The sequence below is a fragment of the Scomber scombrus genome, chromosome 2 (genome assembly GCF_963691925.1).
Source record: "Scomber scombrus chromosome 2, fScoSco1.1, whole genome shotgun sequence".
Classification (NCBI taxonomy): domain Eukaryota; kingdom Metazoa; phylum Chordata; class Actinopteri; order Scombriformes; family Scombridae; genus Scomber; species Scomber scombrus.
This window is the reverse complement of record NC_084971.1, coordinates 15,343,111-15,369,486: the sequence shown is the minus strand read 5'-3', so window position 1 is coordinate 15,369,486 and position 26,376 is coordinate 15,343,111. Positions and strand designations below refer to the sequence as shown.

Below are 26,376 nucleotides of genomic sequence, written 5' to 3'. Positions count from 1 at the left end.
AAACAAATGATGGCAGGTCTGAGCTTGAGGGATGGCTGAGACTTTCCCCCAAAGAAACAAAGTATGCTTTAACGGAGTTTCATGTCAATTCAAGCAGGAAGCTTACTCATTCATCTCTCTCTGTCTCCTGCTCTGGAATTAGCTGATTAGGGGCGTTAGTCTTAGTTAACATGTCTTAGCTGCCAAATGTATTTTTTTTTAAGATTTATTTTTGTGCTTTTTCCCTTTATTGAGACAGTACTTGACCTATAGGCCGACAGGAAACAGGGAGAAAGACCTGCAGCAAAGGTCCTTGGCCGGATTCGAAACCAGAGACGCTGGGATTATGTTGGCTTGTTGGATTAGCTGCCAAATCTTTAATCTGTTTCTCTCGGTTGCTGTCTGCTGTCATTTCAGTGTGAATCGTCGCCACCCCATTCAAGTACACATTCATTTAATCATATCAGCTCAAATCTGAGATCACCAGAAGCCCGCTCCTCTTCTCATCATCCAGATCTCCTCCCCATTCACCTCCATCTCATCATGTCTATGCAGATATAAGGTCACCAAAAGGCCATTCCTCTCCTCACCATCCAGATCCCAGTAATCCCTTGTTCATAACCACCACCAGTGTCCAGACTCCATCAGGGGATATTCTACTATCGCCTTCACTTTCCCCTTATGAATATGATGAGACCATGATAAGATATAATTGTCAATTTAATTGAAGTCTCCTAATTTAAATATTTTTAGGATTTCTAAAATACATTTTAGGAGTTAGGGCTAAACCACCTTCTTCACTGTTGGATTATAAGTACAAAATGCCATTATTACTGTCAACTTTATACAAAATCATGAGACAGAAACATCAGAGTATAGTCTCTTTACAACCCATACTGATTTAAAAGAGCTATTTTGAATTCATTCAGACTTGGCAGGAAGTTTCTCACACAGGAGGAGTGATCTGCCACCAGTGGTGACGCAAATTAAAGTCATTTATTTGGTATGTCAACCCCGAAGGGACACAATGTGCGTGACGTTCCACTACGGGGGTAGTAGTATGCTCTACTGCTAAGGCAGATCGTCTTTGTATTATTGGACACTGCCTTTGTTGAATATTATGGCATGTGATATTGATGAAACAAAAGAGGTGGAACTCAGTTGGGAGGGCAGTGCAGCACTCAGACAGCCTGCTATTGATACAAACTGAACCGAATTGGCACCTGGATAGTATGGAATTGGTAGAGAAGTGTAGTGTCTCAGGCCAATAAAATAACCATAGTCATTTGTGACAACCTTTATTTTTCAGCTTTTTGTTCTATCTTGGTATAAAATTGAAATCCCTACGGACACTTTTGTCTGTCATATCATGATTTTTTTCATTTAAGAGCATGAATCCAGGGAAAAATCCTGGGATGAGTACATCTATCACCTATCCTCAATCTGTCCCAGTCATGTGCTAACCTGCACACCCTTTGGTGCCTAAGGCTTGTACTCACACTCATATTTTCTGTACCCGTGAGAAATAATATGCACACTGTATGCAACATCTGTCCGAGTTTCAGTTTTTTGCTCTGTGCCATGGGAAAGGACAAACATTTAAAAAAGATGCTCCACTATGGAAGAACGTCTGAAATAATGTGAATGCATATGTTGAAAGAATTACATTGTTTGGAGGAAAAGTGAGTTTTTACCCTTTTTTATGAAGTTCATAAAATCTGAATAATATCAGAAGTGTGTACAAGTGAGGGAAAAAAACATAGCACACTTGAGATTTGTTTCCTGATGTGTGCATCAATTACTGCTTTTATAGCCTACTATCAATTCTACAACACTGAGAAACAGTGTGTGGGAGCAGTGTGATGAGCATGTGGGTTTATATCTGCTGCTGCATATGTGGGTGTGTGTTTTATTCATCAGCTCTGCTTTGCTTTTTCTTTCTTTTGGCCAGTGAATATCAGAGCTTGTGTCCCTGTAAAAATGACTCAAAGAAATACAAATATTACTTATGACACTGATCCTACAAGAATGAAAGGCCTTGTTTCCAAAAGACTGGCTCCAGGAGATTATTAATAAATGTCTTAAAATGGATCATGTCTTTTTAATTTTTATAATGATGTAGACTCCAATGAGTCCCTCCAGCTTCCTATCATGGACTTTGAGACTAGACTGATGAACACCCTTAAGAACACACACCAACCGATTGAAACCAGAATATACAAAAAATATACACAACCACCACTTCACCCACGCAGCAAGATTATCTATGAGCAATACATCAAATCAAGAGGGAGCACATCCCTTGAATGCATGCACACACAGGCACACAAACACACACACACAAATTGCTATGAATGGTGATTCATCCAGTCTGTTTGCAATATAACAAATCAAGAGGGAGCACACACCTGTGAATGCATGCACACACAGGCACACAAGCACACAAGCACACACACACACACACACACACACACACATAAATTGCTATGAATGCAGTCTGTTTGTGTGGGAGCTTTAATGAGCTGAATTAGGTCTTTGACGACATGACACCCAATATCAGAGACAACACAGTGATCAAGCAGGAAGGTCCTTTGAGCCCGAAACACACAACTAAATCACAGCCAGAGTTAGATATAATTTGCATGCTGCAGGGCTTTTGGGGGTCATGATGGCTCAGAGATTGCCAAGAGCTAATACATATATGCAGTGGCGGCTGGTCAATGCGGGGCGCCGCCCCATCCAATAATCTAGAGAAAGTCTACTTAAACATATTAAATATAAATTAATTAGATAAAGCTAAATCATTATGAAATAAAAAGTATTTGCTTGTAAAATGCGCCTGTTAGTCTCTCAGCACCTTTCAGCATTCATTATAAATCGATTCCAAATTGTATTTTATTAATTTCTGTATGCGGGGCGCCGGCCTAATGGGAGTCAATGGCTGTGTCTCAATTCAGGGGCTGCATCCTTGTAAGGACGCATTTTAAGGGCGGTTACGTCACAGCGCCGCGCCAAGGCCTGTCCCAATTCGAAGACTCCTCAAACGAATGCTCAAACGCAGCCTCAAAATGCGTCCTTGTTTTCCCTGTTTTTGAGGATGCATCGCTACTATCCTTAGCGGCCTTATATATCCCAAGATCCTTTGCGCGCCGCTGTTCAGTCCCATAAATATCTATAGAACATGACGTTCCATATATATCTATGTGCAGTCCCGCCAAAAGAACAATGGTTGTTATTGTTAATAAATGTTTATGTTTTTATATGGTATTGTTATAAAATAAAAAATATTGTTAATTGTTACACATTGTCTTTTCCATTTAGTATTTACAATTTAAGTACAATTTATAACAGGATTAGCAAACGGCATAAAGTGCTACTGTTCAGGAACAACAAGGGATTTAATATTTTCTCTAATATTTTCTTTTATTAGCAAAGGATGAAACTTAACTCTACAAGGGGGCAGTCTTAACATTTAACTATTTACAAAAAATACATCACAAATAACTATTTACAGATTATTATTAGAAAATGATGTACAATTATGAACAAACTATTAACAAAATATGTATTATTAAATACAACACTACTAAAATTCCAAATGATTTACAATAATAATAAAAAAAATTAAAAAAAATAATAACAAATTAATAAAATAAAAAATGAAACAAATAATGTAATAGGCTGAGCAGGAATCCCTGGCAGTGCTGCTGGGCTGGATGGGATGCCACAATAAAGACCCTGGTGTCTTCTGTGGTCAGTGGGACATCATCTGGGCTGGTATTCAGGGTGTTTGGGGGTCTGGTCTCTCCACTGTCCACTGGGGTTGGTCCGATGGACGATCGACCGTCCCATTTCACAACGGTTGTTGCATCCTTCTGAGGTTCCTCAGTAGCAAGCGGTCTTCGAAGACCGCGAGGCTGCGTCCTTACAAGGATGCAGCCCCTGAATTGAGACACAGCCAATGCAAGCCCTCAAACTTTTGACAAGCACATGACCTGAGGCTGCTCTCTCATTGGCCTGCGTCACGTTTCCCACGTGCGCCCCGGACACACCTACTTTTATTGGCAGCGAATTGTTGTTGTTTCATGTTTTTTAATCTACTGTGATTGGACAGTTCCGGCTGTCATTCACGCCCTCCTGTCAGCTGCTGTCACCCAAACTCATGCTGACGGTAGTTTCAGGAGATGACGTTAAAGTGGAGCCGCGGAAATTAAAGAAGATTATTTTGTAATTTCTACAAAAACATAATTTCACAAGGCATTCACTAGAAGAGAGAAAGAGGATAAAGCAGCAGCAGGTGATGGAGGAGCTGAGAGTTTCTCCTGCTGCTGTTATGATATACGGAGCTAGCTAGCTGGATGCAGTGTGAGTTATTCCTTTTATTGCTTAATCTATTTGCTGTTTCAAAGTGTCAGCACCGAAACGTTGTGGACAACAACAGGGGAACGAGACCTAAAACATCTCTCTGAAAAAAAATCAAACAGAAAGCTGCAGCCATCGAGACAATAGCATGAAGCTAAGTTGTTTTAAGCAGACTTAGCATTGCTGAGCTCTTTCTGCAGCTGTTTCACCACATCTGGCCACATGTAGACCTCTGCTATGCCAAGCTCCAGAAGAGGAACATAGATTCAGTCAGTGGGTGCATCCAGCAGCTCCAACAGGACATATAAAAGATCAGGTAGTAGCTGCATTGCTGTTATTAATATTGTAAAGTGTTAAAAAATACTTTATAAAAGACATAACTATGAAGTGTAAAAAACTAAAATGCATAAATGCAGGATAAGAAATGATGGAAGTAATTTTGACTATTACAGTTGATTTGGGGTACATTTCATTATTAAAATAAGTTAAATAAATTATGCTTAATCGCAGCAGTGTATAGTGCTTAATGCGCCATCTATTGTCATGTTTAGGTATTGCAACAACTAACAGATTACAGTGAAATCAGGACTGAAGACACAATAACTAAAATATAGGTGGTGTCTCTTTTTAAGCATATTACCTTATTGGTAACTCTGCTTTAACTGCTGGTAACTTTAGGTGATGTGAGTGAAATGGGCATTTTATCATGTCTGGTTATAATTTTTTATTCCTTTCTCTGTGGGTCTGAGATACTATACTGGGACAAACCAGGGGACATTATAGTGTGTTGTGTTGTTTTTAGATTAGTTTTCCTTTCTTATTTTTATTTTTTTGCTGCGGTATGAAGTGGTGCTACGGCTTATTTGACACTAACCCTAGGACCACCAACCATCAAACTGCGCCCCCCCAAACATTTTTGTCACCAGCCGCCACTGCATATATGTGAGTGTGATGTTTTTACCCATCTGTGGTGTGGAGAAAATGAGAAAGGATAATAAGTCTGATAAGTCTCAAACTCATCAAAGTTATTTTGAAGGAAGTGCTTTGACAACAGGAAGACAGACAGATAGAGAGAGAGATAAAGTCAGGTGTGGGAGAGTCTGGGGGATGGGTTAGGTATTCAGAACAGGTACAGAAGTGGATGCAGTTCTTAATTTATAACAACCAGACATTTGTTTAGAAACATGCTTCTGAATTCCTCACTGCTTGGACCTGCAGCGTATAGTGTTTACAAAGTAGAGAACTACAGTCAGTGCTCAACACTGTGTCTACGTTTCATTAATTAATAGTAACACCAATAATACAGTAGACTTTAGTTCTTGCGATACTTCAGTCTGGACCATAGTTTTGGACCAGCCGACCCAACTATGACATCCTATCGCCACACTGTTATAGCATGGCTAAAAGTATTCACAACAAGTACCTAATCATTTCTGACATAGAGATGTGCACCTAAAAACTGCTAAAATTAAAAAACAAACAAACAACAACAACAACAACAAACTTTTAAGCTTTTATTTAGAAATATTTCAGATGTTTTTTCTTACTCTAATTACATGCCAAGAATGACCCAAATCAATGAGATAAATTGTAAATGTAACTAAAAACAGCCTCCTGCCTAAATCCTAGCACTGGACACTGGAGTCAGTAAAAAGGACTACAGTGCATGAGGAATTCGGCATTCAAAAATTAGAGAACAAAACAAATCAAAAATGAACATAAAAAAAAGAATAAAAAGGATTGACACCGGCTGTTGTCCTTTAAATCAGTTGACACATATTGAGCACATATTCATCTTTAAAAAGCAATGGTTACAGAAACTATATAAATTCTAAAGCAGTAATGCAGTTTTATTTTTTAAAGGGGAGGTGATCTAATTCTGGTGTGAATCACCTCTATCCTTTTCTATTGTGTCTGAAAACACAATGCTTTTTAGAGCACTGTGTTAATGTGATTTTACACATCACATGCACACACAAAAGTTCCACCAAAAATATAGGTCGCAAATGATTATTCATGCCCTCCCCCACTTTCAATGAGCTCCCTTCACCTGAACAAAGAGGAATAGAAGATGAGGGGAGTGGAAGCTGAGAAGAGGGAGAGGCGAATTAGAGCAGGAAAAAAAGGGGCGTTTGCTAGAGTGCCACTGGGGATAGGTTTAAAACCATTGAATAGAAATAGATATATATGTATATGGAATTTTGGACAATTACTAGACAGACTGAAAACTACAGCTTTTAGAAAATTCAAACCTTACACACAGATTTCCACAGATGTCCCTGCACTTTTATGTTTTGTAACTGGCAAAAAAGAAATGAGAAACCCATTTTTGAATTTAATCAGCTCAGCTCAGACTTGAGTAAGGATCAAAACAGAGGGGAAGATAATGTGGAGGGGATGAGAGAGGGGACACAGGGAGGAAGGATGAGACAAATAGCAAGTTTATGAAGTCTTATTCTATATCATTGTAGGGAATAGGGAGCAGGGACAAGCAGAATCCATTATGACATTCACAGCACACACAGCTGCAGTCTGTGTGAAACAAATGACACTTTAACCTGAAGTGGTTTCTAATTTTAGTCAGAGAGCATCAGCTACTTACTGTCTACTCTGTTTAATTATACTTTTTTGTGACTTTTTTTGTACAACAGAAAATTATTATTTTACTTTTGCAAGTAAATACAATAACTTTAATAAGTGGCTCTGTAACATGTTACAATTCATCTGATTTGAATCGCAAGAGGAAAAAGGAGGCCAGAAGGATTGACAAAAGACATTCCTCATCCAGTGGAGTCACAGAACCTTGAGGCTAATGCCAACGCTCTGCATTTCCACCAAAATAAGTCCATAAAGTGCAACAAACAAATACAATGTTTGCAGCACCTTGCCTCCCATCCAGCGAAGCCAGAGTGAGTTTTGAAGTGGGGTGACATCCAGCTTTAGGATGATGTAATGGGCTGGTGAACTTTTTCACCAGCCCATTACATCATCCAAACATTCAAAAACTTTTCCTTTCAATCTTAGCCTAGCCTGCCGTTTTTGTACAACAAAAATATGGTAAGAAATATATAAATATATTCCCTTCTCTCATCAGGGTACATCCAGATCAAGACAGTAGCAGCTTTTTTTCTTTTTTTTTTTAGTGCTGTCACAACCACATTGAACTGGCAACAAGTGCCCACTTTTTAATTTAACACAAATGAACATGTTACTTTGGTAATACAATGAAATGTCTATGTCTCATAATGCTATAACCAGTTTTCTAAAAACCTGGCATGTCAAATGTTTGTGAAAAGATACTAGACACATCCAGTCCAGATATTAGACACATCCTCTCAAAGAAAAAAAGAAGAAGTTTCTTTTAGACAGATTTGGCTCAAGGGAGAAGTGCATTTGCATGAACCACTTTGCTTCTCCCGCTTCACTTTTCTTTTTTTTTGTGGGATGGTAAAGTTTTGATCCGTCCTACTCTGCCTCTCATTAGCTGTGGCACTATTGCTCCCATCTCATCCGGGACTTAGGAGAGTTTCAGAGCTGTCTTAACCCATTAAGAGTTTAATGAGAGGACAAATGTGCACAAACAATTAGATTCAAATTTCTTGAAAAAAAATCTGTGCACATTCTTGCACTATTGTATGTAATACAATATCATACATAACAAATAATGTATAAGTAATAATTTAATAAGTCTCAAGAAAGATATAAGTAAATTTAAAAACTTGAACACTTATATTTTGGCCAAGTGGTCCTGGTGCACAACATGCAGAGATGTGTTTGAGCCATTAAAAAACAAAAATTTAATTAAAACTGTACCTGACATATTCTAATTAACTAGGACTTTGTTAACAAAAATGTAAGTGGGTTAAGAGGCATTCTCTATGTACATCCCCAAACTAACTAGAAGCATATCAAGTTGTTTATTTTATCTAGTCTGTATGAAACAAACAGACAAAACAAAATGGTGGACACACAACACCAGTAGAAAACTTCCTTAAAATATAAATTCTTGAAGGAATAGTGCTGAATGTTAAAGGACAAGTGTGTCACCCCTCCTTTTCAAGCGTGTAGGAGAAACTACAGTGGCAGCGAAACTCAAACATGAAAACATGAAAGAGCCAGTGTTGACAATGTCACAGCATCATGTTCCGTTTAACATTATTATCTTTAATATCACAATCAGAATTATATCCACAACGTTAACTACTCTTATGTAGCGCAGAGCAAAGTTATGGTGAGCAGGCATACTGTATCAAGAATGGAGATGCAGGTGTCAGATCCATGGAAAAGAGACAGCAAATTTTTAATTTAGGATGTAAAATTTCCTCGTGTTGACCACCTCTGTGGCCAATTAGGCTACACACCCTCCCGAACTCTCCGATCCTCCTCCGCCAACCAGCTCTTTGCCCCATCTGCCAACTTAACTACCATGGGGTCAAGAGCTTTCAGCCGATCTGCCCCCCGCCTTTGGAACTCTCTCCCACCATCTCTCCCATTAATCAGCTTTTCTGGCCATAAATACTTAACCCCTGGTATCATTTGATTCTATTTACATTAACTCAGTCATCCACCCTAAAAAAGACTGTTTAATCCTTAATTGGGACATCTCAAACGCCACTATCAACAGTTAAATCATTGAACTGGTCCAGCTAAAATCAGACTAACCACAGAAACTGTTGAGAGCCCTTGCAGGGATTATCAAGATTGACCTTGTCACCTGCTCCACAGCAGCTGACAGATGATCCGGCTTTAAATGTATGACAGAGGGGCACTGAGGTCATTTTTGGGTTCCCTAGCAGCAGGGTTCCTGAAGTGTGGTGCTTTTTGTTTGATTGCTTTAATAAAAGTTCATTCTATTGCTGTGTCCTTATGAGTGCTAGTGGCTTCAGTATTCCTATGTTTTGTTTTGTTTTTGTTTTTGTAATCCTATTTACAACTGCAATTCAGAGCTAATTATTAGTAGTACAGTAGTGAAAATAGTTCATTTCAAGTTGAACTTATTATCCACAATATACATTTATTTTGGCAGAGGTGGAGGTGCAGAAACTAGACAGTACAACTACAGAAGCATTCCACATACACCGGGCATTATCCAGAAGTGATGCCTTTCTCTCTAGCTAATGTTGTTATTGATGATTTCTGGTTTTATGATGGTTTATGTGTGTTTGATGTATAAAGACCACAGATATTATGTTTGTGTTTGCCTCTGCTTGAAGGAAAACCAGCCACTGGGCGGCAACACAAGTCAACAATGATGTAAATAATAACTTCAAAGGGATCCTGCCCTTGTGTTCATTTTGCCTGACTGACCCTCACACTGTGTAGCCTATTCACTGAATGGACTGAAAGCCAAAACAACCTTTACAATTATCAAGTAGAGTTGGTATGAAAAGGGATGACCAATCCACATAAAATAATGTTTTTTCATTTATTAAAATGGTAATAAAGAAACAAGAAACCCACTCGAACAAATTTGCACGAGCTATAATGGTGCATGGTGTACACTTATAGTTCAGAGGTAAGTGTAACGGCAGCCTCTTGTGACCTTTCAAGAATGATCCCATCTAGTTCCACACTCTGAAAGACACTAATTTTACATTAAAATAAAGAGAACGGATATTGGATTTGTGCTTTGTCATCCTAAATGTAAGCATCAGTAATAAGAGTAAGTCAGTAATAAAATGTGGGATCAGTACTATTATAAAGGTATGTAAAAGGAATGCATTAAGTCTCTTAATGTATGTGCTCTGTGTTCTCTGTCTAAATTTTTTGTGACTGGGTTGCAAAGGTGTTGCATGACCAGACTTAGTGACAGCTCTGTTTAACGCTGTCTGGAGCTGAAGGTAGAAAAAAGATGAACTATTTATATAATCTGATCTTGCTGGAATCTAAACTGATGCACATCATTGGAATTATCGAACACTCATAGTCAATAACCTCTAAAGGTATTATTGATTTGTTTTAGAGATTAGTTGATTGACAGAAAATTAAATTGATAATGAAAACAAATGTTAGTTCCAGCCCTATTTTGTTTCTTTGGCAGGTTTGGGTAGTACAACCTATAACTGAGTTATGTGTAGGCTAAACATTAACTTTGTTAATAGAATAATAAAAATAAAGAAAAACAATAAGAAAATTACAAAAAACACATCTCAAAATAATTATTTAATCTAGGAGGTTAGTGATGTTGTTTCCTTTGAAAATCACAGAGGAAAATGCAGTCAGTGAATATAAAGCAGTGCATCTTCTCTCTGAAGGTATTTCTGTGCTGCTTAACATTCAGGCAAACCAGCTAGGGGGATAAACAGTAACTCGACTGCAAAAATAAATGTAACACCGAGCCTAAGCGTCAGTCATAACAATGTCCTTCTGTGGTGTAATAACAACCAAGTCAGTGCTGTTCTCCAGCAGGACCTCCACCTTGGTGGATGTCAGTCCAAAACCTTTCAAGAAAACATCAGACTTATCCATATGAACTACCTAGGTAACTGAAATGAGCTAAGGGCTATAATTTCATCCTGTATGGTAGAGTGTTTCAGATAGGACAGACTCACTGATTCTTTTTCTCATAATTTAAAAACCTAAAAGTAAAAGAAACTAATTTGAGTAATTGTTTGTGACAACAATGAGAGAAAGCAAATGTTATTGAGACTGAAATAGCAATTACCTTAAAGACAGAGGGCCACAGAGAGGGAGCAGACAGGAAACATTTGTTCCAATTGTCTTTCAACCCAAACACTGTTTCTAAAACAATAGAGCACTTTCTGATGTGGAAGGCTGATGAGTGTTCTTTATTTCACAGCTCTACACAGGGAACGTAATATAACGTGTGATTTTTGGGGATAAAAGATTATTAAGTTAAGTAGGTATGGTGGAACAAACAGAATTATAGTGGTGCACCATCTGGTCTGTCAGGCTTTGGTAGCAATATGTGAATTACAGGTTGGTGCATTTAACAGAAGTCACTAGTTGACAATGGTTTTAGAGAGGGACCTGTGAAACCAGCTTTCAACCAGTGTGATGGCTCTTCTAAAGCATTCATTAAAAAAAAAAAAAAAAAAAAAAATATATATATATATATATATATATATTTGTAATATTAACTATATTAATATATCAACATTTGGTATCATTTGATACGTCATCAATAAATTGATTATATTCACTTTTTTATATTGCCAGATTGTATTTAGTTTGGGTGAATTTAATTTTATGAATACAGTACACAATTGAATGATCAAACCCTGCTTTTAAAAAATCACAAGTGGGCTCACAATTCTCACTGAAGTTTAATTTCTGCAGGTAATAGAATTCATAGTAGAAAACATACAGTTAAAGGATCCAGCAGGTGCAGAGAGCGGTCTATAAATGTTTCCAATATTTATTCTAGGGCAGAGTTACCTTTACAAAAATACACTCAAAATGTAAAGGCTCAATAGAGCCTCCGGAACCAGATAAGAGGACTCATATTGTATGTAGCAACACCATCGCCCCTTGTGCACCTGGTGATTCTGTACAGGACATAGCTTGTAAGTATAATTTTATTGTTAAATAAGTATTTAATCAGTGAGCCATGTTCCTGATAACTTTAGGTTTGGACTACTCAACACATGCTTGAAATAAATCAATCTTTGGTATAAGGCTTCTGATACTCAAATTAATTATTTAGTAATAAGTAAACAAGAGGCTAGTGCCTTGTACAGGAAAATTATAGGCAATGCTGCATAGAGCAACTAGAATAATAACAAAATTCATTAAGGACATTTTTGCAATACCTTGATTCAGATTCAGATTCACTTTATTGGTCATTCTCATGCATTTGCATACATAAAAAAGAAATAATATTTTGCTTAAAATAAAACCGAGAGAATAAATAACAAGAGGATACAAGGCAAGACATTGCAAGATTTTCTAAAATAAGTATTATAAATAAATAAGCTAAGAATCAATAAATAAGCTAAGAATCAAATAACAATAAAGTGAATTATATATAATAAAGTGCAAGTGCTTCACTTCAGTCATTTCAGTGGCAGTTCATTTATTTTCAGGTTCAGGAGCCTGACTGCTTGGGGGGAGAAACTGTTAAGCAGTCTTGTTGTTCTGGAGCAGATGCTTCTGTACCTTTTCCCCGATTTCATAAGGGAGAAAAGGCTGTGGGAGGGATGAGAGGAGTCTTTAGTGATACTGCAGGCTCTGCTAATGCAGTGTTGGTTGTAAATGTCCAGCAGGGATGGCAGCGAGGCACCGATGATCTTTTCTGCCATTCTCACTATCCTATTCAGTCTGTGCCTTTCCTCTGCTCTGCAGTTACCTAACCAGGAAGTGATGCAGTAGGTCAGAATGCTTTCAATTGTGCCTCTGTAGAAGATGGTGATGACTGGAGTGGGGAAGTCTGCTCTCTTCAGTCTGCGGAGGAGGTGGAGGCACTGTTGTGCCTTCTTGATGACAGCTTTGGTTTTACAGCTTGAGGTCGTCAGACAGATGCACCCCCAGGAACTTGGTGTTGTTAACCCTCTCTACTGAAGAGCTGTTGATGATTAGTGGAGGATGATGGTTGGGTTGGACTTTTCTGAAGTCGACGATCATTTCTTTGGTTTTGTCGGTGTTGAGGGCCAGATTGTGGTGTTTACCCCAGGCTAACAGCTGCTCCACCTCCCTTCTGTAGGCAGACTCGTCCTCGTTGTTGATGAGACCAATGACAGTGGTATCGTCAGCAAATATTGGTGGAGCAAGGTAGATATGGCATCTTCTGTGGACCGGTTTGATCTATATGCGAACGGCAAGGGATCTAGGTTGGCAGGAAGGTGTGACTTGATGTGCTGCATAATGAGCCGCTCAAAGCATTTCATTGCTATTGGGGTGAGGGCTAAGGGGCGATAGTCATTCAGGCAGGATGGGTTGGATTTTTTTGGCACAGGTACTATAGTGGTGGTCTTAAAGCAGGTGGGCACTCTGGCTTGGCTTAGGGAGGTGTTTAATATGTCTGTGAAGACATCCTTCAGTTCCTTTGCACAGTTTTTAAGTACCTGACCTGGTATATTGTCTGGTCCGGCAGCCTTCCGGGGGTTAATCTTGGAGAAAACCCCCCTGACGCTGTCGGCAGACAGTTGCAGCACCTGGTCGTTTGGTGATGATGGCAGGCTCTGTGCTGGCATGTTGTTGGTAGCCTCAAACCGTGAGTAGAAGATGTTAAGATGCTCTGGTAGAGAGGGGTCGCAGTCTGCAGCTGGCTAATGTTTTTGTAAAGTTCACCCATCGCTTCGATTGTATTAGCACTTGGGGGGACTGCAACAATAATGACAGCTGTCAGCTCTCGTGGTAGATAAAAAGGTCTGCATTTTACAGTCATAGATTCAACATTCTGAAAGCATGATGTTGAGATGACTCTGGCGTCACGACACCACAAATTATTTGTGTAGACAGCCAAGCCGCCTCCGCGATGTTGAAGCTACTCTGTCTGCTCTGTGGAGTGTTAGCCCCTCCAGCTCAACTACAGAGTCCTGGATGTTGTCCGTAAGCCACGTCTCCGTAAACACAAAGACGCAACAGTCTCTTGCTGCACGTTGGGTAGCTCTCCACATAGTGATATAATCCAGATTACTGTCCAGAGAGCGTACGTTTGCCAGTGCTACGGTGGGGACAGCCGGCCTGGTCGGACTGGCTCTTAGTTAAGAGGGAAAAAGAAAATCATTCACCACGGGCAAATATAATCTACCTCAAAACAACAGGAAAAAGCTCTTTATTTCACCATAGTAGAGTCAGTATGACTTATTACAACACCAGGCTTCCGCTTTATGACAACTGTATGCTAACAAAGAACAAATATTTTTACAGCAAACCATAACAGTAACTTGGTATGTAGTGTAGTCAACATCCAAAAGTTAGCAGCAAAAATAAAAATAGAAAAGAGTCAATTCACCAATTAATTTTCTCTGTCAGCAACTATATCTCAAAAGAGTGTTGTCATGGTTCATACTGGAAAGTCTTCATACAATTTGTGACAGATAGCTGGCTAAAGTTAGCCAGTAGTTTCAACAGGGACTTGTGCTGGAAAGTTGACAGAGGAGTTCATAGAAGACACAAAGACAGCTTCAGCAGCTTTGTGGTTCCTGAATAGTCTCTCATTGCCATTAACCCAGCCACTTGGATTTGACTAATCAGGAAGCCATGAAATGCTACAGATTTCAGAAGAAAAGACAAGCAGACCTTAGCTCAAGTCAGCTTACTCACTCTACAGCCATTTTGCATCAATCTTGGTTCACATTATCACAATCTCATACAACTTGGTCATATTGATTGCTGCACAAGACAGCCTTACTAGTGTTATCAGCTACATAATTGAAACCCCAGTAGCATAAGCATTTAATGGCTTCACATTAAAGACACAAGATGGAGGTGATGTTGTTATTCCAGATCCAGAACAAAAGATTGTGTTTTGGGGGCCAGAGGATAATGAAAAAGGAGAATGAGTTTTGAGAGCTTGGGAATCAATATGAATGGGGAGGCTGGGAATGTGCAGATACACTCAAAGAGGCAGACAGACATTTGGTTCAAAATAACTTGCTTCCAACTACTAATTTCTGTCTTTCTTGCTGGAATTTCTTTTTACATTTATGCAAAGCATAAATCAGCATGTCAAAAAGAGAAAAAAGTGTGAACGTACAGGAGCTCTAAAGCCTCATGTTTCCTATTGCTTGGTGTTAGAGAACTGGTAGTGAAATGCCTGCCTCACCTTTTCTTGCTATTGCATGAGGAACAGCAAAAGCAGTATGGCTGACAGAGAGGATGATATTGATTATCATGTCAGTGGCCCACTCAGTACAAGCATTAAATTGATTTGGATTAATTTCCTCCCTCCCCAGTCTGAGCATCAATATTCCTGCGACCCTGCATCCTCATATGGGGACATTACATTCGAACTTTTACATGTTGTCCTCGTTAGTACACACTTTTTGTTGTGCCACCTACTGGCAGCAAAAGCATAATACATAAATCAGTGTAAAAAAAGGATAGTAGGCATCTTGGCTAAATCAATCAACAGCCGATCCCCAGACAAAAGTGGACCATGTAGGCTACAAAATCTTATAAAATTTTATGGTTGAATCTTGTTTATTTATGCTTAATAGTGTTTGTAGTTTGATATGCTGTAAAAACAAATTGAGTAATTTTAGTAAAAGCAACGAGCTACGACATGGCTTATCAGGAAGTACTCATTTGAGAAGACTGGGACATTGTAAATGTAAGTGGGAAAGTGTAAATGTAAGAAACCATTGCTTGATAAGATTTGGGAATAAACCAACTGTTTACAAGAGTATGAATGATTCTTGAATGTGCTACACATTTGGTCTAATAAGCTGCGACACAGATCTATCAGGATGCTGTGCTCTCAGGAAGTCGCTATCAATATGCGGGAGACTCCCGGAACTTCCAGGAGAGTTGGGATGTCTGATTGTTTCAAGCTTGACCGAAATGTGTTTAAACTGATAAGCAGATGATCCCATTTACATCGAACATCTGCCTAAAACTAAAAATGAAAATATATGAAAATATGTCTCACAATGAACAATGAACTGTTTTATTCTTTGTTACACAATATCAACTAACATGTAATGTGTTTCTATGCTTGGAAACTGAAGGTAACTGTTTTGCAGCATTTCACACAGGCCAATAGGTGTGACAGATTGTTCAGATCGAAAAATGGGACATTCCTAGTTTTGAGTATGGAGCAAGGAAAATTCAGACAGTTACAAAAGGTTAAACAAATAGGTTGCAAATGTTGTTTACAATTTTGTTTTTGCACAATGTTTCAGGCATTTAAATAGTTTTATACACTGGTGAATGAATTGTGTTATATGGTAAAATAAACCCATTGTCCCCATATATATATATATATATATATATATATATACAGATGAAGCCCCTTGAAAGTTCCCGTTCAAGCTGAAAGCCAGCTGAATGGCAGCTGACTCCCAGCCGGCTGCCAGCCGACTCAGCAACCCCCTCCTTCTCCTGGGCGTCTCTATCTTTTCCTGTAAACCCACCTATTCATTGTAATACAGGGTATGACCAGGTGATGGCGCTTCTGTCACAGAATAGCCCACATATTCTATGAATTTTTACTGGTCATCCGAACCAGTAAACTTACTTACTACCTAACGTAACCCACTGACTTTTTATATGCACGCACCACAACTTAGAAAAAATATTTTAAATTTCAAGGAAGACCATGACTGAGCAAACAATTTGCAGACACAGATACATGACTATCTTGAATAAAAAATGCGGAGTGTCTATTTGCACCCTACACGTAGCCTATAACAACGTGAAAACATGGCGGGTATTCATCTTCCACGCCAACAGAAAAGGGCGAATTTAGAAAGGTTTCATATCTTATGTTTGTTCTAAAGACATTTCTGGCGGGAAAGTTGTATTATATTTTCATAATCTTTCCTCAGTGAATGCATACAAGCGTAAGTTTCTCAGTTAGACACGTTATAACGTAGGACCGGAGCGGTGGCGTAACGGGCAGCGTGTCCGTCATTAGTGCGGGAGACTTGGGTTCGAGTCTTTGCAGTAGCAGTTACTTATTGACAATGTTTTCAGCGGAAAAACTCTGCTGCATTTTCATAACTTTGTTAAGTAAATGCATACAACCCGAAAATAACTGACTTTACAACCTTCAGGTTGTTAAATGATGGAAATCAAATCTTGACCGATAATTCTATGGTTCTCTGCTATGTGCCATGAGTTTAATATGTGTTTAATGATGTTCTCTTGGTTAACAGGAAGTGTGTTTGCCTGTAGAGTATTTTAAGAGTGTTTTTATTGTTTAGCAGTGAAGAAAGGAAAATGAATGGGATGTTTGTGCTAGAAAGAGAAACAAAGTGTGCGTGACAGGATTTGGCAAGAGTTCATACTGCAAAAAATCGGAACACATTTTCAAATCAAAAAATTAAATAGCCTACTGACTGATTATTTTGTTATTTGTTTTGAATCTAACACAAAAAAGAAAGACAAATTGCTTTTCATATTTCAATTTTAGGCTCAGATCAATTATACGAAATGGAAAAACGTAAACGACTGTATTTGATTTTAGGTAAGGCAAGACAAGGCAACGCAGCTTTATTTATATGAAAATAAACATTTGACAGTGAGAAATTAGAAACAAACGTAAAAACAAGGAATTTACAGGATGATTAACCTTTCATTTGATGCTGGTTTGAATATTCTCACACAAATTATGCCAGAGTGCTAAAACTGAGAATGAGTAGTTCAGCGTCTGCTAATTTGTGAATTGTAGAATTGTTGAAAAATGTGCAAGCCAACCCCGGTCTGTTCAGTGCATGCTGTAAGTCAGGTAAGCCCATCCACTTTATTAGCATTATCATTGCTTAACTTTTTGTTTGGGCTTAATGGGCTATTTGGTTCCATTGCCACACAAATCACGCAAGAGTGTTCATGGCCGTTGCAACTACAGTACTTTCTGAGAAGGGGTGCGGATTTGGCGGGGTGATGATGGGTTTGGGGGGATGGTTGGGAGCCTGTTCCATTGTCTTTCAAAGCGAATGCCCCCCTCCCCCCATACCTGTGCATGTCTCCTGGCAAGCTGTGAATCCTTTGAATTTTTCCTCCCACGGCTCTATTACGCCTGCTCTCATTATGATCAAATTATTTTAACAATTATGTTTTATAACATATTGCCAATAAAATAAAAGTATTGAACAGACTCACTGGAGCTGAGGTTAATGTTAGCTGCACGGACAGAGACGTGTTTTCTCAAGCGAGTTCAAAGTTTTATCTATTTTACTTTCTTTTGACAATGACACGCTGGATGATGATTTCGGAGGTAATCCGACAGGAGAAGGATTGTGTAAACCAGTCGGTCTCAACAGGGCTTATGATTGGCTACGAGAAAAGTGACGTGTCGGGGGGTGCCTCGAGTGGGAGATCCCCCTCCATTCATAACCCGTTGTGCGCCAACGTCATTCATTTCATTTCATTTCATTTCATTTTGACTTTTGACTTTGTAATATCCGGATAACGGAAACCCAGTATCAGTGTCAGAATATAATAGCAGCAATAAGAAAAGAATAAAGAACAATAAATAATAAATACAAAAAAACAAACGAACAAACAAAAAACTATAAGAACAATAATAGTAAGAAATATGTAGTAAAATAGTCGTGACATTATTTACATTATTTACACCGTCCATTGAAATACTATGTATTACAGTAAATAGCGCGTCCTGTTTTGAATCACTAGACGGGGTATGTCACATGGGCTATTTCTTGGTTTGACAGTGACAATGATTTGTCAGAGGTCCTGTAAAATGTACGGTATCTTCAATTGCATCCTTCTAATGAATTAACTCAGTTTATGTCCATGGACATTATAATGAAAAGGCTAAAGGCTTAATATTAGTTTGCATCCAGCGTGCTGCGTGGACTTCATTACGTCTGCTGCACCGCTGCTACCACAATTATGAAATGCTAAGTTTATTGTCAGTGACTGTGACCTTCATAAAAGTAATATTTTACAAATCTGCATTATATAAACTAACGAAATTCGTTAAAGTAAGTCATTTGGCGACTTCTAAGTCATTAAACTAAGTCTTACTTTTACTGGCGTAAAGAGTTGAATCAGGACGTCTGCTTTTACTAGAGTCTTTTTTACACTAGTATCTAGTACTGCATACTACACAGGCATGACTCAGAATAACAAGCTTGCACTTTTTAATCATAGTGCGTTTTGTTAATTGATCGGCTGTGTTGTGTTTTACCGGCGCACAGCAGCTTCAATTGCATCCTTCTAATGGATTGAACTATATTGAACCCTTCATTAGATAGATAGATAGATAGATAGATAGATAGATAGATAGATAGATAGATAGATAGATAGATAGATAGATAGATAGATAGATAGATAGATAGATAGATATACGTTATTGATCCCAAGCTGGGAAATTATAGTGTAGCAGCAGCATTACACAGACACATAGTGACGATACAGTGACAATAACAACAACATATAGTATAAGGCTACTTTATGAAGAAGAATAGAAGTAAATACAAGTTATATTAGTGTGTAAAACTAACTCGGGTCTCCTGCACTAATACCTGCGCCTCCCCGTGGAAAAATGAAGCATTGCAACTGGTTTTCACTCAGGCAGTTTAGGGGCGTTTCCAGTCGGGGCCTCCTTGACACGTCATCGCATTTCCCCCCTGCTTCCATTATCGGCCAGTCAAGGACCTATCAAGGGGCGGTCAAGGAGCCATCACGGAAACAGGGGAAATTTCTAGTGGCTTCATCTGTATATATTTTTTTTTAAACTACTTCCAGTTCAAAGGTAATGCTTAGTTATTGCACTTAGGTCCTACTAATCCCAAATATCTAGGATAAATTAAAAATAAATACCAAACAAAAGCTTGGGTCTCAGGAGGTTAAGGTCTCTCAAGCTTAGACAAAGATGGGTATGAAAGATATTGATTCAAGGAGAATGTTTTGAAACCAGGTTCTCTTTGAGTTTGAACAGGTTGTAGGGCATACTGGTATCTAATAGCTGAACGTAGTTTTGCTATCATAGCCAGGTCTGTTTTTCATATATGGTGTTTTTATGTGAAATACAATTCCTCAACATTAAATTGTGACATTCTGAAGGCCCTATTATCAGGACATAATTTGTCTTTGCCTTTCAAAACCATTACAAATCAATGTTGAAACTGACACACTTAGGTTAGTTTTATGCACAAAAAGAACTTGGTTATGTTTAGGAAGAGATGATGGTTGGGTCAAAAAGGGTACTTTGCTAAAGACTTGCATCGTCATAATTCAAAATTATTATTATTATCATAGCTGCTAGAAGGCTATATCACTTGTATGTAAACATAGATCACTTTGGCCCACTTGCTGAGGACAAGCTTGCATGGTAGAAATGAATCTAAACAAAAATGCCAATAAAGAATCCATGGGAATGGTCCTTGAGTGAGTCTGAATTGCAGGTGGTTAAAAGAGGGACTCTGATGCAAGTCATGATTATTTTCATTTTTGATTAATCTGTTGATTATTTCTCCATCCATCCATCCATCTTCTTCCGCTTATCCGGGGTCGGGTCGCGGGGGCAGCAGCCTTAGCAGGGAAACCCAGACTTCCCTCTCCCCAGCCACTTCGTCCAGCTCTTCCCGGGGGATCCCGAGGCGTTCCCAGGCCAGCCGAGAGACATAGTCTCTCCAGCGTGTCCTGGGTCTTCCCCGGGGTCTCCTACCGGTGGGACGTGCCCTGAACACCTCACCCGGGAGGCGTCCGGTAGGAATCCTAACTAGATGCCCGAGCCACCTCAACTGGCTCCTCTCAACGCGGAGGAGCAGCGGGTCTACTCCGAGCTCCTCCCGGATGACCGAGCTTCTCACCCTATCTCTAAGGGAGAGCCCAGCCACCCTACGGAGGAAGCTCATTTCGCCCGCTTGTACCCGCGATCTCGTTCTTTCGGTCACTACCCAAAGCTCATGACCATAGGTGAGGGTAGGAACGAAGATCGACTGGTAAATTGAGAGCTTCGCCTTTCGGCTCAGCTCTCTCTTCACCACGACGGATCTGTGCAGAGTCCGCATTACTGCAGACGCCGCACCGATCCGCCTGTCGATCTCCCGCTCCATCCTTCCCTCACTCGTGAACAAGATCCCGAGGTACTTGAACTCCTCCACTTGGGGCAGGATCTCATCCCCGACCCGGAGAGTGCACTCCACCCTTTTCCGGCTGAGGACCATGGACTCGGATTTGGAGGTGCTGATTCTCATCCCGGCCGCTTCACACTCGGCGGCGAACCGATTCCAGTGAGAGTTGGAGGTCACGGTCTGATGACGCCAACAGGACCACATCATCTGCAAAAAGCAGTGACCCAATCCTGAGGTCACCAAACCGGAACCCCCCAACGCCCTGGTTGCGCCTAGAAATCCTGTCCATAAAAATTATGAACAGGATCGGTGACAAAGGGCAGCCCTGGCGGAGTCCAACCCCCACCGGAAACGAGTCCGACTTACTACCAGCTATGCGGACCAAGCTCTGACACCGGTCGTACAGGGAACGGACGGCCCGTATCAGGGGGTCCGATACCCCGTACTCCCGGAAACCCCCCACAGGACCCCCCCGAGGGACACGGTCGAATGCCTTTTACAAGTCCACAAAGCACATGTGGACTGGTTGGGCAAACTCCCATGCACCCTAAAGGATCCCGCAGAGGGTGTAGAGCTGGTCCACAGTTCCACGACCCGGACGAAAACCACATTGCTCCTCCTGAATCCGAGGTTCGGCTATCCGACGGACCCTCCTCTCCAGTACCCCCGAATAGACCTTACCAGGGAGGCTGAGGAGTGTGATCCCCCTATAGTTGGAACACACCCTCCGGTCGCCCTTCTTAAAAAGAGGGACCACCACCCCAGTCTGCAAATCCAGAGGCACTGCCCCCGATGTCCACGCGATGTCGCAGAGTCGTGTCAACCATGACAGCCCCACAACATCCGGGGGGATCTCGTCCACCCCCGGGGCCCTGCCACCAAGGAGCTTTTTGACTACCTCGGCGACCTCGGCCCCAGAGATAGGAGAGCTCTCGCCCGGGTCCCCAGACCCTGCTTGGTGGGGTTCGTTATGGACAATCCGTGACGAGCACAGAAGTCCAATAACAGAACACCGCTCGGGTTCAGGTCGGGGGAGGCGTTCCTCCCAATCACACCCTTCCAGGTCTCACTGTCGCTGCCGACGTGGGCGTTGAAGTCCCCCAGCAGAATGATGGAATCCCCAGAGGGAGCACCCTCCAGCACCCCCTCCAAGGAGTCCAGAAAGGGTGGATACTCTGAACTGCTGTTTGGGCCATAGGCACAAACAACAGTCAGGATCCGTCCCCCCACCCGAAGGCGGAGGGAGGCTACCCTTTCATCCACTGGGGTAAACTCCAACATACAGGCGCCAAGCCGAGGGGCAATAATCGCCACCCCTGCCCGGCGCCTTTCACCAGCGGCAACTCCAGAGTGGACGAGAGTCCAACCCCTCTCGAGAAGACTGGTTCCAGAGCCCTTGCTATGCGTCGAGGTGAGGCCGACTATATCTAGCCGGAACTTCTCCACCTCGCGCACCAGCTCAGGCTCCTTCCCCACCAGAGAGGTGACATTCCACGTCCTTAGAGCTAGCTTCTGCAGCCGAGGATCGGACCGCCAAGGTCCCCGCCTCCGGCCGCTGCCCAGCTCACTTTGCACCCGACCCCTTTGGCCCCTCCTGCGGGTGGTGGGTTCACTTGAAGGGGGTCCCATGCATTCTCTTCGGGCTGTGCCCGGCCGGGCCCCATGGATGCAGGCCCGGCCACCAGGCGCTCGCCATCGAGCCCCACCCCCAGGCCTGGCTCCAGGGGGGGGGCCCCGGTGACCCGCGTCCGGGCAAGGGAAACAGAGGACCATATATTTTACTCGTCATAAGGGGTCTTGTGAGCTACGCTTTGTCTGTTCCCTCTCCCCGGACCTGTTTGCCTTGGGTGACCCTTCCAGGGGCATAAAGCCCCCGACAACTGAGCTCCTGGGGTCATTGGGACACGCAAACCCCTCCACCACGATAAGGTAGTAGCTCAGGTTAATCAAACAGTTGTTGGGTCCATAAAATGTCAGAAAAGGGTGAAAAACATCAATCACTTTTTTCCAGAGCGCAAGGTGACGTCCTCAAATGTCTCCTTTTGTCGCCACCAGAAAATATTCACATTTGAGGAGCTGGAGGCAGATAATTTGGACCATTTGGGAAAAAAAATAAAAATAAAAAAAAGTTCAAAATTATTAATCAATGATCAAAATAACTGGTGATTAATTGTAGTTGGCTACTAATTGATTAATCAACTAATCAGCTCTAGTTCTAATAAGCCCTAAAACTACTAAATCTATTCAAACTGGACTTCTTGTCACTGGTACCTGCAGCAACCCAACCACTCCAATGTTTCCCCCTACTGTCAATGCTGTGCTATCTTCAATGTGAACACGCCTTTACTTATTAACTAGGGTTAAGATGCCATCAAATACAACTGAACTGAATATATAGGTTAACTTTGACTGCTCCAACTCTCAATATTTTGTATTGTTTTCCTCGTCCCTGACTGCAGAATACATCCAGAGCCAGTACTTTTACAGAACTGTAACTGGCTTGATCACAGCATTGATTGCAATCAAAGGATGACAAAGAAACACTACAATACTGTGCCACCCCTCTGAAGCTACATACCAGACTTAGTCAATAACCAGATTTCAGCTCATCTCAAAGGCAGGCTAGAACAAGAGAGGAAGTGCAATATTCAAGATTGCTCCTCTGTAATACTACCCTGCGGTGATTGAGCTTTTGGTGTCAGCACAAGCAAGGAAATGTGAGACTCACACATTCCCAAATGTATAAAGCTGAATGGGTACATCTCTTATTTGCAATTTCAGATCAATTTCACAGCCCAGCAGGGATTAAATGATTGCAAGAACTCTATTTTCAGAGAAAGTGGTACCAGTGCAGTATCACAGTCCACTGCAAAGGGTCTACCACCCATAACAATGCCATGTTTTTTTCTCCTGAACAAATACTATAGCTTTAATTATGAAGCACTGAACTAATTTAAACTCAAAAAACCCAATAAGCAATTGCTCTGCCTGTTTGTCTTTTATGAATGGGAAAATGTTGTTTTCTTTTCTTGCAAAAAAACTAAATGTGTCTATGTGCGTGTCTGTGAAACTTAAAATTAGACTTCTTAGGTTTATAGGAGTCTTATTCTCTCCTATAGAATTAGGATTGCCAATTTTTTTTAAACTTAGTCTCCTCAACAAACCTGACTCTGCACAGAGAGAACTGATTTAGCAACAATTTATATCAAGATGCCAATACTGCAAAGTTACTGTCACTATGACATTCAGTTGCATTTCTGCAAAAGTTGATTCTGGTTCAACTGCATTTTTTGGCGGCATTCCATGCAGTTCCCACTCCTATAACCTAAACACACTGCCCCATTCAAATGAACGGGAAGACTGATTTTTTTCCTACAATGCATGATTTGGTGTGGAAAAATCTCTTTTCAATTTTTGTCAGTGCTTTGTCTGACTTTACTGTCTGCCTCACCACTATTTTATTATTTCTAGGTAAGCAAGGTTATTTCATACTGGTTATATTTTGTTTTGAAAGGTTTTGAATAAATTAATATTGCCTGATATGCTTTAAGCCCAAAGCAGCCTGTACTCTCCCAAGAGCTCTGCTGTGTGAACAGAATTGCACACTCCTTATGTTAACCAGGAACTTTGGGTATCCACTGCAAAAAAAGCATATTTTTCTTCTTTCTGCATTGAAAAAGCATTTGTAATCAGTAGTTTTAAAAATATATATTATTGTGGATCCGACTTTTGGCTTTTGTGGAAATATATTGCTCCTTGTCCATGCAATCTCAAGAAGCTAGATAACTATTTATCAGCTATTTGCTCAAGGATACTGAAGGAAATTGAACATCTCTACTTTTAATTTGATTGATTTATAAAAGAACACACAGTGATAAATAATACATAAATACTTTGAGGAGGAATACATCAACTCTGTACATCAACTCTTATTAATTTATGAAATTAAAGACATTTTAGTGCATTACATGCAAGCCCCTTTTCTGCAATTTGTGAAGAGTAACTGAATCACAGGATATATTATATTTCATTTAAAGGGAAGACATTCACAGTGAAAGGCGTACAGCCAAAACCAGGCAGCTATGAATTGTGTGTTTAAGAGGAAAGACACAGTAGCTTCCAGTGAATCCAGGAAGGACAATCAAAACAGCCCCATCCTCTGTGGTCTATTATTACTTTTGGAACAAGAGAGGCAACATTCCTAAAAGCTGCTGTGATAATTTCTCTATGCTCTTTTTATCCACTTCTCCAACCACCACTGAGCTTGTGCTTCACCTCTCTATCTATCCTCCTCCTGCTTGTAACAAAGTTGTCCCAAGAAGCTGACAGACAGAACTCAGGACTGGACTGGAGCTGACTAGAGCTCTAAGATCAACATCCTTATCATCATCAACCACCCTGCAGCCAATCTCCTCCTACAGACAACTCATTTGAGAAAAAAGTACTGACAGTTTTGGCTCATACTACAGCAATAAGCAGATGAAGTGTTGTATGTATTTGTTTATAGGTGTAGTTATGGCTGGGGAAATTGTCAAATCAATTGTGTGATTTTACATCACTTTCTGACAGTAAACAGAATATCTCTGGGTTGAGGACAAACCAAGACATTTCAGATTACATCTTGGGCTTTCTGAAATGGTGATAATCATTTTTGTCATTTTCTGACATTTCTGTACCAAACAACTAATCTGTTAATCAAGAAAATAATTGAGAGATTAATCAGTAATGTAAGTTATTGTTAATTGCAGCCCTAGAAGAAACACATTGCTTTTAAGGCAAACACTTCACATCTTTAAAACATCAACAGCTCACCATACAGAACAGCTACTTCATTTTTAGACCAAAGATTGTGCACTGTGATATAATATGTCTGGGGAGATGTCTCAACCACGTGCAAGCCTTTTGCAATTTAAAAAACAGAGGCCATTACTTGCATTCCCTGCATTTCCATCAAAATACATAGTGACAACAGTATACCTTTTCGTAAGGTTAGTGGGCAATGCAAATGGCTACTGTACATGACCACTTCACCCTACTGTGATTTGTGGCTTCGAAAATATTTCTCATGCTCCATTTCCCCATCATTGCATGTTTCTATTGAATCTCTGCTCCAGTTATCTTGCTCAATTTGTAACTGACCCTTCAAGAATCAGAGGAGAGTTGTCCAGTAGCCCCAAACTGTAAAGTGTTTTCGATTGTTGAATGACCCAAATGTTAACAGCTAGCAAAAACTTTCAACAAAAACTTTTCATAGCATGGTAATTAAGCTTCAATCAGCACATACAAATATATTACAAAGTCACATCAGGATAAATAAAGGTTTTTTGGCAGATGGAAAAGTTTTACCAACAGATTAATCACTACT

The 26,376-nt window shown here is 40.4% G+C and overlaps 3 protein-coding genes across 3 annotated transcripts in view; all 3 read right to left on the bottom strand.

Annotated features, from left to right (window-relative positions):
- Positions 1 to 26,376, bottom strand: part of zgc:174863 (uncharacterized protein LOC100136852 homolog) — a 304,874-nt gene that overhangs the window by 49,331 nt on the left and 229,167 nt on the right. The gene's annotated exons all lie outside the window — the stretch shown is intronic.
- grb2a (growth factor receptor-bound protein 2a) overlaps positions 1 to 26,376 on the bottom strand; it is a 33,224-nt gene that overhangs the window by 6,239 nt on the left and 609 nt on the right. The gene's annotated exons all lie outside the window — the stretch shown is intronic.
- LOC134000829 (uncharacterized) lies at positions 20,428 to 21,160 on the bottom strand. Its single transcript, XM_062440325.1, has 2 exons — positions 20,808 to 21,160; positions 20,428 to 20,723 (listed from the first exon to the last, which is right to left on the bottom strand). The coding sequence occupies exons 1-2, from the start codon at positions 21,132 to 21,134 to the stop codon at positions 20,436 to 20,438; spliced, it is 615 nt and encodes a 204-aa protein (XP_062296309.1). The 5' UTR covers positions 21,135 to 21,160; the 3' UTR covers positions 20,428 to 20,435.